At 35.6% G+C, this 12,338-nt stretch overlaps 1 protein-coding gene across 1 annotated transcript; it reads left to right on the forward strand.

The window, feature by feature from the left end:
• Nucleotides 1-270: 270 nt before the first annotated feature.
• LOC133873475 (large ribosomal subunit protein bL21m-like) lies at nt 271-4,566 on the forward strand. Its single transcript, XM_062311175.1, has 5 exons — nt 271-788; nt 869-949; nt 2,867-2,968; nt 3,981-4,055; nt 4,141-4,566. The coding sequence occupies exons 1-5, from the start codon at nt 360-362 to the stop codon at nt 4,258-4,260; spliced, it is 807 nt and encodes a 268-aa protein (XP_062167159.1). The 5' UTR covers nt 271-359; the 3' UTR covers nt 4,261-4,566.
• The last annotated feature ends 7,772 nt before the right edge of the window (nt 4,567-12,338 follow it).

Raw genomic sequence — 12,338 nt, forward strand, 5'->3', positions numbered from 1 at the left:
ATGAATGAAAAAAATGAATAAAGAAATAATATTTAAATGTAGTGAATGCGTATGAGTAAAAAATGGAGGGTGATCGATATGTAGTGTTTTGATAAAGTAACAAAAAAAAAACAAAAAAAAAATTTAGTTAAAATTTCCTGAAAGACGAAAATGAATTGTGTTTTATTCATGTTCTTACAAAAAAAAAAAAAGAAAAAAAAAAGAATTTTTATTCATGTTAAATGCGGTTTTTTTTTTTTTTTTTTAAAAAAAGAAACGGTCTTCTGGTTTTGTGCTTGGGCTCTGGGACCAGACCCGAGCTTTCCGGTTTAAACCCACAAAAAACTTGGCGATTTTGGAACTGAGCTGAACAAGCGTCTATGGCAAATAGTCGGTGCCTCCACGCCCTGAGCCGCCGCACATGGGCGCTCCTATCCGCGAGCACCACTCTCCCTTCCCTCCGAATCCTACTTCCTCTCCGCACCCAACCGATCAATCCCATTGAATCCCAACTCGGCGGCGGTTTAACCGCGTGGTGCACCCACTGGTCCCACCCTCGGCATTTCTCGTCCAACAGGGAAAACGACGACGTTTCGGAATACGACGATGACAACGACTACGACGAGGAAGTGGGCGAGAGTGGCGAGGACGAGAGCGTTGGGAATTCCTCGGCGTCGGGTTTGAAGAGAGAGTACTCGGCGGAGGAGAGAGAGGCGGAGGCCACGGCGATCGGTTACAAGGTGGTGGGCCCACTCGAGCGCTCCGACCGGGTTTTCAAACCCTACGAGGCGGTTTTCTCTGTCGTTCAGGTTCGTTTTCGCCATTTTTGGTGTCGTTTTTGATTGGGTGGAATTGAGTTTCATGTCGTTTTTTAATTTTTTTTTGGTAGATTGGGGCACACCAGTTCAAGGTGAGCAATGGGGATTGCATTTTCACCGAGAGATTGAAGTTCTGCGAGGTGAATGACAAGGTGGGTTGCTCTTGAATTCGCATGTTCAGATGCAATGATATGTATTTTGTACTGTTGCGTTGTTGATTGGTAGGCTCAAAGAGGATTTCGTTTCTATAAGGTTTGAATAGGTTAATTGGGTTTTTCCTTGTATATTGTGTTGACTGTTGATGAACTTTCGGAATGAATGATTGTAGTCTATTTGTGCTCCGCATGTGAACAGTTCGATTCGTGCGCCTGACCTTTTTTTTTGGATGAATAAATGCGTGCGCCTGACCTTGCTTTAACAGTGCTACAATGTGGAAAGGATGGATTTTTCCTTTCCAATATGTTTTTAAGTAAGAATTGTTGTCGCCTGAGAGTATGGCTCTTTGGCAGGATTTTTGTTTTTTTGATTGGTAAGTTACACAAGCATCCTGTGGGGGACTTGAACCCACGATTTCACCCTCCGCCTTTCTACAAGGAAGTACCAGTTGAGCTAGAGCTCATTGGGTCACTGGTTATTTGGACCTGCTTTTGTTTGAAGACTGGGGGAGGAGGGAGGAACCATTTGTGGTTTTCTGCCTGCTGGGTATTCAATATGTGCGCGTCTTCTCAGTAACGAGACTAGTGTTCTTGGGTTCTTTGATCAGCTAACTCAAAAGTAGATTTTATCTCTATAATAAGAACACTTGGTCCGAGATTCGTGCCTCATTGTTTCCTCTGTCTTTCGCTTTGTTTGTACTCTCCCTTTTGCCATGGGAGGATATCTACCCTTCCTTGTACAGCTTTTCTCTTCTTCTCATCAATGAAGTTCTGTTTCTTATAACAAAGAAAAAAAAAATAGATACCGAAAGAGAAGAAACTGATTCTATTTTCAGTCTTGGTTTACCTTTAAAGAGGAAGACTGTATAGGAAGTTTCAAAAAACAAGTGGAAGACCATTCATGTTTAGAAATATTGGACGATGAGCACCTAAGAATTAATGTGCTCATTACGTGAGTGGCTGAAATGCATTTTAGGATGGAATTAGAAGTGTGTATGTTGGCAAGAAGTTATCTGTAGTGCTAGTTTTTGAGCACATGAGATATTGGGAAGATGAGCTTGTTATATGCAATGAAAACAGCCCTAAAGGATTGTGTGGCAAAATGGAATGCATGCAATTGAGCTTGCTTTGTTGAGTTGAGTTTAGTTGGTCACAGTAGTATAGTTGGGCAGTAAGGCTATGTTGAAATTAATTTATATGTAAACCAGTTCCAGAAAAGTGTCAAAAAAAATAAAATCTTAAGTGGTATTAGTTACCAGTTTTATGTTTCAATTTGAATAGGCTCTTTCGCATCATGATAATAACTCTTTCTAGTATGACCTTGTTAGAAACCTGCAGATCACAAATTCTTGCTCATGATGCTTACAAGTTTTTAAATCAAAGGCCTTGGTCGCACACCCTTTGTGGCTTTTCAATAGATTTTTCTTTTTAAGAAAAAAAAAGAAAAAGAAGCATACTAGAAGCCTATCCAACATGACAATTGGCAATTTACATTGTCTTGAACCTTCAAAGTCATTAAATTTTAAATTATTTGTTATGCAGTGCCAACTTGGGTGTACATCAATTCTTTGAACTACTACATTTCCTCATTTACCTGTTGGAGCAAGTCAAAATAGACGTAGCAAGTCAGCCTATAGAAACTTATTAAGTTTAGTTTCCTTTTCCATTTCTGCTCTAGCCAATTTGCTAGGGAATATTTTGTCCACCTTAACTAAGTAAATGACATTGAAGGCTTTTTTGGGGCCGATTTGGGATTGACATTGTCTTAAAATTGCTTTGATTTTAGTTGTTATGGTCTTCTGTAGTTTGCTGGCAAAGTTATCTAGTTTACTTTCAAACGAAAATTCACAACCCTGTCTTTTTCTTTCAATTAACTGAGTATTGTGTTGATGCTTCGATGTCTGTCTGTTGCAGTTAATTTTGAACAAGGTTCTCTTTCTCGGATCCAGTACTCAGACCATTGTTGGTAGGCCCATTGTACCAGATGCAGCTGTTCATGCAGTTGTTGAAGAGCATGTGAGTGTGACACTAATCTTACTCTCTTGTGTCTATGGCAATATTGCATTTGTTCCCAAGTGCTCTTATTATTATTATTATTATTTTCAATCAAGTTGATTTCATGGGAGACATTTCTTGCAAAATTAATTCCAGAGGAAGAGAGGAATTTAAAAGTGAAGAGTTGCTTAATTCAGAAGAGATGCAGCCATTATATTTAAGTTCTGATAAAGATGTCCATTGGGATACATGGAGCCGTTGAAAAAGTCCGTCACAGCAAGAACTTTTCATCTAAACAAACTGTAATACAAAGAGAAGGAAACAGTTTAGCTAGCTTCACGGATACCAACTGCTGTGTTATATTAAGGTTTTTCTGATACCAACTTTATAACAGGGAGAAATCGTGATATAAAATGCGATAATTCAAATTTTTGATAGAGCAGAATACTAGTCATCTTAAAGTTGCTAATTTGTAATCCATACTGCTTAGGTTGGCTTCTATGGTTGCCAATAAATTTCATTTGCGTAATTTTAACCTTGGTTTCAATTGCTATTTGGATTATTGAAAACTTCAGAAATGATAAGACAAGTGCCAGACAATATAAAAAGAGAAAGTAGAAAACATAACTATAATGTCTATGAACATGGAGCTTCTGTATACCCCAAACTAGCGATAGGTTGAGAGGTTCTTGTTGAAGGGTTTGAATATGCTCAAGAAACCTCTGAAAACACCTCCTAAAGGTGTTGGTGCGAGTTGAATTTTTTTATGTAGATCTCCTAATATAACTGTGTTATATTGTTGTGCTGGTACAGAATTCTATATAGATTACATTGATTAATTTTAGTTGTCTAAGAGGCAAATTACCCTGTGATCACTAGTTTCATAGACATTGTAGCTGTCATTTCTACTCTCTTTTTATATTGTCTGGCACCAAAATTATATGGCTTTTGTGAATCACCTTGAAGATTATGGCTTCTCTTTTTCCCTTGGGCATTAATACTGTTCTTATGTTTCTCTCTCTCTCTCTCTCAGGCATTAGATGCAAAGGTCATTATTTTTAAGAAAAAGAGGAGGAAGAATTATCGCCGCACCAAAGGACATCGCCAGGTATTTCTGAAATCAATTGTCTAAAAAATTGTATTATGCTACATCATGGTAATAATTTTTCTTCACCCATGGTTCTCTTTTTCAGGAGCTGACTAAATTAAGGATAACTGATATTCAAGGAATTGAGAAACCTGAACAGATAGTCACCGGGAAGCCTACAGAGGCTGCTCAGAAGAAGCCAGAAAAGGTTCCAGTCACTGCTTAAGGGGATATTCCATGGCTATTCATTGACAACAATGCTCCATGCTTATAACTTCTGAGTGGACTTTCTGATGCTATATGATGAGCATGATTCCATTCCTGTGCAACTTGGATGTCATGTCAAGCAGATAATCATACTACCAATCCAATTTTGTACGTGTTGTAGGGGACTGGTTGCATGGTTTTTGTTTTCTTTGTATTTTTGTATTTAGTAGTTCGATTCATGAAACCTTCTGTAGAATCAACCAGTTTTGTTCCAAAATAGAGATGCTTCTGACTTTTGAGGCTATAAAGAATTACATATTTTCTCCCCCTAGATTCTACCATACTCTAGGAGACTAAACTCTCTCTCTCTCTCTCTCAAAAAAATAAAAAAAAAAAAAACAAAATCCTAACACAGGCATAATCCTTTAACTTGAGATCAAAGAGAAAAAAGTAACCACTCAACTGCTGGTAGTGGTAGAATTCTATTCGCTTGTTTAATAGGAACTTCTACACATCCTTGAAAATAAAGTTCCACAAGTACAAAAGTCAAGGAAAATGTTTTCTGAGTTCTTAATTTGGAAAATATTTCCCAAGCTAGAAGCTTTTAATGTTCAAATCAATTAATGTTCCTAAAAGAGACGGATGGGCAAATAGTGACGGATGCAAAAAGAGTTGTAAATACATTAATGAGATGTCAGGTTTGTCATATTAAAAGAGAGGCAAACTTTTGTACTCCATGGCCTAGCCAAGGCAGCTGTCAAACAATTCATGGATATGGTTTGTGGTAGATAAAATTCTTGCCGGTATTCTTGATATTGGGCTTGTTTGGCAAAGACATGTACATAACAGAATAGTGGAGTTGTTAGTTTTAAAATTAGTAAAAAGTGATGATGTAATATAAAATAAAAAGAATTTGTATAAAAAAGTGAAAAAGTTTTGTATTATAGTGAATTTTTTTGTTTGGATAATAATAAAAAATTATTGATGTGATATAAAAAGTGAAAAAAGTGAGAATGTTTTGATGTTGATTAGTAGTAAAAAATATAAAAAAAAATGAAAAAAAAGTATATAAACAGTACTGTTATGTAATGTTGCTTGACAAACAAATCCATTGTAACGTCGAAGCAACATGCTCCGGTTATTTAGAGCTTTATGCTCCATTTTTTCTTCCGTATAAAAAAAAAAAAATTAAAAAAAAAATAAAATTGTCCCATCAATCTAATTTTTCTTTGTTATTCATGTAACATATGAAGATTGTACCGCCAACCTAGCCAGTTATCTTGTGAAGTGATGTTTTGCGTTATTTCACAGGACTTTACGCAATTGTTATGCACTAAACGGAGAAAAACACATCCATGTATATTACTTTGAAAAATAAGTACTTTTAGTGTACGTGTGTATGGAACAACTTGCTACAACAAAAATAAATAAATAAATAAATATATATAATGGTGCTCTCTCTCTCTCTGGTTTGTTCAGCGTGTACGTTAAGGCATTTAGACTGCGTGTATGGCTCTAGTGGAGCATGCCAAGAGAAGAAATTGTTGCTAATTCAAGAGACAAACACGTGTGACTCAGTATAAGAGAAGTATTGTAATTTATGTTTCGGTTGTGTTATTTTATTTTATTTTTTTTCTAACACCATTTGTGTGATGCATATATTAGTCATGAAATTTCATTCAATAGCTTCTATATGTCTTCCCAAGATCGATCACGCTTTTCCTCAACTCACATTTTCCTACTATATTTCCCATTTATATTGAAATTATTGTGCACATCTAAGTTTCAATAAGCAACAAGCCGATTAAGTTGGTAGAATGCAAAGTATTCACATGTCAATTCTTCGAAAGCTGATGTTGAATTAATTTTTTCTAAGTTGGGGAGAAGCATAATTACATACCAGTATGTGTGTAATTAATGGCTAACATGAGATGTTGGAGTAAATTAAAGTGGTTTGAACTTTGAAGAGTGGAAGCTAAACGGGTAAGAGGAGGGTGAAAATTGTGTTATGCTTTTGATAAACAATATATATATATATTCATGTTAAATGTCGTTTTTGGTTAACTTCCATTTTATGATGACTTAATAGAAATTATGCTAAAAATAGACATTCAACTACTTTTTCTACCTTTCAACATTTAACCGGTGCTTATATGCAAACCTTGCTAGTTGCAGTGTTCCAAGTAGGAAAAACTAACAAACATTCGGCAATTTGCTTACAGCTTTCACCAACTGCCGAATCAAAGAGAAGAAAAAAACTCGAACTGAAATTCTCGATTCCATCAAAAACAAAGAAATATTGTGGGTGTGAGCTTTATTATCATGCAAAAAGAACTTAACCCTCATAAGTATTCCAATCGTCACTCAATTTCATTTTCTTTTTTCTTTCAAGCCCATATGAATTCTGATACGCCTATGCAACATATTCATATAAATATTTTTTTTCTTCTAATACTTAAATGTCACTTTTGCCTTTGTCTTTGTCCTTCTCTTTTCATATACCTACTCCGAGTTCTCTGTTCCATGACATATTTTTCGCTCTCTCTATAAACCCACTTCATTTCACGGTTGGTCCGTGTAAATTTAGGATTTACAAATGAGCTAATATCCCAACAACCCAAACTCAACTACTAAGCTGATTACATGAACTCTATCAGACTCGTTACAATGTGCAATGGTTAGCTTTCGTATTCTTTTTTTCTTTTGTTATCCTCTCAAATGCTCACATTTAAGATTAAGCTTGTAGGATGTATTTTATGTAAATGGCTATTTCTTTTTAGATTTTACTAATAGCTTGAAATGGGGGCACAATAATGCTAACATATAAGTTTGAGAAATGTCAAGGGTACTCTCCATTTACACATGCATATTCTCTGAAGTACCAGTTAAAAAAAAAATTTTCCATGCTTCTGCACACATTTTCTTGCATTTTGTCTAACAAATGATAGACGTGATGTCACTGCAAGTTGCAAATGTTGCAGAGAAATGCTAGGCGCAAGAAGGAATTTTAGACATTGCTGTTTGAACTTTGAAGTCAAATAAGAAGTCCAAAAGGCGGTTTCGAACTTTTCTCAAGACGTCCTATTTTGGGTTAACGCATTGAAGGAGAAAAATAAAAAGGTAACGGTCAGGTTCTCTACTTTCTCTACTTTTTGTTAACGTGGAGGATAAGAGAAAAACTTGCATTTCTGTTGGGTAGATATGCCGAATAAATTTTTACATGAAATTGAACGACATTTTTATTTTTATTTTTACTATACAGCCTTGCTCCTATGCAATCTATCAGGTTTTTTTGGTTCCATTTTTTATGGGGATATCCTATGCAATATTCATGTTAGCGTTGAAATATATCAAATTCTTGATATGCAGATGAATGAAGAAGAAGAAAGGAAAAACGAAAGAGAGAGAGGGAGAGAATGATCTCGAAAGAGAAGATTGAATCAGAGAATGAAAAACTGATTGTATTGAATGAATTATGAAATATTACAACTAGAACTGTATTTATACAAGAGAATGCTGTAAACAGAAAACAAACAAACTAATAAACACGTGTTAAACTATCTAACAGAAAATGACAACTCATTTATAGGGGTGTACAAATGGTTATAACCGGTGGTTATTGGTTAAAATCGCTAACCGCCTAGCAGTTATTTCATTTAACCAACCGCAACCGCTAATCGCCTAGGCGGAGGCGGTTATTTTTATAACTGCCGGTTAGTGATTATTGCCTTAATAACCAGCGGTTTTAAAACCGCTTTTGAATTCTGGTTATGGGACAGGTTTAGACTGGTTTTGGGCCGGGTTTACACCAGTTTTGGGCCCATTTTTCTACAGATTTTAATTTTTTCAAAAAAAAAATTTAATACTTTTTGGACATTTTCCCTTTTGGTACAAAATTAATAAATCTAAATACAAAATTACAAATTTGAAACACAAAGCCACAAACAAATAACCATATGACCAAATCCAAATCTAATTTTACAAATCCAAATAACCAAATTCAAAACCAAATAACCACATAGGCACATACTCCAAATTCCAAAACACAAAGGCACAAACAAATAACCATATAACCAAATTCAAATCTAATTTTACAAATTCAAATAACCAAATTCAAAACCAAAAAATTACAAATTCAAATAACCACATAGGCACATACTCCAAATTCCAAAACCAAACAAATCCAAAAAACCAAATACTCTAAGACATTACAAATCTAGAGATAGTCACTGATGGTCACCTACGTCCACAATATGTTCCTCCTTCTATCACAAGGGTGAACTCCCTACAATCAAAGATATACAAAGTTACAAAAAAAAAATAGCTCTAGATGTCAATACAAACCTACATCCAAAATTCCAAATAACCAAAACCAAAATATTACAATCAAATTAATCAATAACCCTTCGATACTAACATCATTCTAGATAAAGTCCAAGGATGCTTTGGTCCTTGATTGAGCGCCATCTATAAAAGAAGAAGTTTTAGTTAATTGAAAAGTAAGTTTCAAAAATAGTAATTGTACAAATGAAAAGTTACAACTAATTTACAAACATTTACGAATATATGTCCCCTAGTGCTAAAGGCGGACTCATAAGCAACAGTGAAAATTGGCATAGCCAATACATTACGGGCTTTCGCTGCAATGATATGATATTTAGGTGCATTAATCTTCCACCATCCTAAAACATTAAAGTCCTTTGTTGCTGCTTCACACCCATCCAACAACTACTTATCCACCTCCGACTTACATTCCAAATCATTCTCTTCCTTAAGGTGTTGGGAGATGAGATTATGAATTTTATCCACTGCACTTTCTGTGTCATCATCAACAACATTCAAGTTAGTATTTTCTGCACTTTTTGAAGTCGCATTAAATTAAGACACTGCAATCCCCTGGAACTTACTATATTAGTCAATCAAACGATCCATTTATCCGCCCATATTGGCCCATTGCACATTTTCAACCACCACACCAAAACCTTCATCTTGTAGCGCGGGTCAACAACAAAAGCAATGTATAACATCAAGTTCAACTTATCCATACTTCTCCAGTACTTCTCATACTTACTTCTTATACTGATAGCCACGACACTCATGATGCGATCAGAACTGAGACACCCATCATTCAAGGTATCTTGAATAATACAAAGCTGTATGAAAAATAAACTGGCAGTGATATAATTTGAACCAGAAATTATCAATGTGGCATCATAAAAAGTTTTCAAATACTTCACAAAGGCCCTAGCATTTTCCCAATCAAGATATCCAGTAACAACTAACTGACTATCCTCCTCCCCCAACCCTCAACATTAAGTATGTTGAATTCCATCTAGTAGGAACATCTAGACACACCACTTTCTTACTTTGAATATCTAATTGTTCTATACATCTCTTAAACCTTGCCATCCTCGCCGGTGAAGCCCTTACAAATCTCACTGCATTTCTAACATTACAAATAGTCCTCTAACTCTTTCAAACCATCATTTACTACAAAATTCAAAATATGAACAACACACTGCATGTGAAGAAACTCTCCCCCCAAAATAGTTGAATTCTTTTCCTTTATCCTCATTCTCACATAATCAATATCATTAGACGAGGCATTATCAATTGAAATTGTGAAGATACTATGAATCCCCCAATCTTGCATTGTATTATCCAACACTTTTCCAATGGTCTCACCCTTATGATTAGGAACTAGGCAAAACTTTACGATTTTCTTATGCAATACCCAATCACAATCTATAAAATTAGCGGTAACACACATGTAATTCAAATTTTGTATGGATGTCCATGTATCAGTAGTGAGGCAAATCCTTTGACCCCCCTCATCAAAGCCTTCAAATGAAGCTTCTCTTCCCCATATAATTTCAAACAATCTCTTTGTATAGTAACACGACTAGGCATATTCAACCTAGGTTCCAATCCATTAACAAATAATGTAAACCCTTCACTCTCTACATGACTAAAAGGCAAGTCACATAAGATGAGATATTGAACAAGCAAACGCCTTACATGGTTCGGATCATACTTCACATATCCTAGTTGGGTACTACTAGTGCCTTCTACCGCTTTCTTAAATGATATCTGCAACAAAGTACTTTAAATTTTGTAGGGATATCCATGTATCAATAGTGAGGCAAATCCTTTGACCACTCATCAAAAGCCTTCAAATGAAGCTTCTCTTCCCCATATAATTTCAAACAATCTCTTTGTATAGTAACACGACTAGGCATATTCAACCTAGGTTCCAATCCATTAACAAATAATGTAAACCCCTCACTCTCTACATGACTAAAAGGCAACTCACATAAGATGAGGTATTGAAGCAAATGCCTTACATGGTTCGAATCATACTTCACATATCCTAGTTGGGTGCTACTAGTGCCTTCTACCGCCTTCTTAAATGACATCTGCAACAAAGTTTGATTTTCGGCAAGTTTTGGTTTTCTGAGTGGAGAGTTTGCATAGTTAGAGGTAAAGAGGGTCATCATGGGTGAAGTGCCTTGTCTTTTATATTGACACCCTATCAATCTATTGCAATAATTGCAACTAGCTTTAGGGTTCTCCTTATCAACTGGTTCCACATTTTTAAAGCGGTCCCATACAATAGACTGATTAACATGTGGTTTTTTGGATTGTGTGGGTTTTTGAGTACTTATGGAGGAAGGTGTTCCGGGACTATCCTCATCCATAAGAACAGGGGTAGGGCTACCCACAAGAGTTGAAGTAGTACCTATTGTACCAAGTGAACCACTATTAGCGTCCTACATCTGTTATTAAATAAATGATATATTATATGATAAGAAAAAACGATAAATTATATAGCAAACTTGCAAAGTCACAAGACTCACAACCTTTTTTGAACTTTTAACCATCAACAGCAAAGAAAATTTGAAACAACAATAACAACAACAGATTCAACACCTCAAAATTAATCAAATTGAAACCGAACATAGCATAACGAAAAAAAAAAAAAAAAAAACCCAGAAGACGCAGGAACAAATGTCTCTACTTTTAATGACATTTTCCTAAGTAGCCGAATGGTCAAATAAACACTTCCAGTGGCAAGCAAACAGATGAAAACAAAACATAACTCTCACAATAGTTAAACTTTACTTTCCCCACATTTTCCTAGAAACCAATCACAGCATAACAAAAAACAAAAAAGAAAATGTCAGTGCTTGTCTGACCTTAGTGAAGCCATCAGGATTAGAGAGAGACTGTTTTTGGTTCAAAACTTTCATAAGTTAAAATGGTACCAACAAGTGAAGTAGTGAAAGACATAGTGAAACAGAGAAACAGATCAATTAGTAACTTGGTTTTGTATTTTGAGAAACAGAGAAATATAGAATCAGACATAGTGAAATAGAGAAACAGAAGACAAAAAATCTTGAAAATTTACTTCTACTTCCAGTACAATCATAACAACTCAATCCAAACAAATCTACGAAAATATGCAATCATAAAAATTCAATCCAAATAGATCTACAAAAATATGTGGAGCAAAAGCAAGATGGGTAGAAATTAAGAAAGATATAAAAGATTACCAAACTCTTCCCTTCTGGAATGTCTTCCTTTGTTGGTGGGTAGAAACTTCTTTTGAGTAAATGACACTGCTCAAAAATCAAAGGAAAAGGAAGGGGGAAAAAAAAAAAAAACAAGATTAGGCAAGGGGGAGCAACCTGAAAAAGCGAGAGAAAATGAGACAAACTTAGAATTGGTGGAGAAGCTTATAGTGTAGCAGCGGCGGAGACGAGATGGGCGGAGAGATCTGGAGAGGAGACAAGACTTGGGAGGCATTGGCGGGCGGCGGCAGAGGCTGGGCGAGTCACGAGTGGGCGACTAAAAATGAAATTGAAAGTGAAACCCTAAACCTAAAACATTTAAGATGCACACACACACACACACACGCACATATATATTGTTAAAAACGACGCCCCTCTCTTAGCATCCGAGGTTTTTTTTTAATTTTTTTTTTTTTTTTTTATATTTATATAAGCGGTTAGCGGTTATTAGCCACTTTTCTGAAACCCTATAACTGCTAACTGCCTCCACCTCGGTGGTTAGGTGGAGGCAGTTAGCGGTTATTTA

Source organism: Alnus glutinosa, chromosome 7, assembly GCF_958979055.1.
Source record: "Alnus glutinosa chromosome 7, dhAlnGlut1.1, whole genome shotgun sequence".
Lineage (NCBI taxonomy): Eukaryota > Viridiplantae > Streptophyta > Magnoliopsida > Fagales > Betulaceae > Alnus > Alnus glutinosa.

Coding starts and splice junctions, on each gene's coding strand:
- LOC133873475 (XM_062311175.1), top strand. CDS start 360: ATGGCAAATAGTCGGTGCCTCCACGCCCTGAGCCGCCGCACATGGGCG. Junction 789..868: donor CGGTTTTCTCTGTCGTTCAG/GTTCGTTTTCGC, acceptor TTTTTTTGGTAG/ATTGGGGCACACCAGTTCAA. Junction 950..2,866: donor TCTGCGAGGTGAATGACAAG/GTGGGTTGCTCT, acceptor TGTCTGTTGCAG/TTAATTTTGAACAAGGTTCT.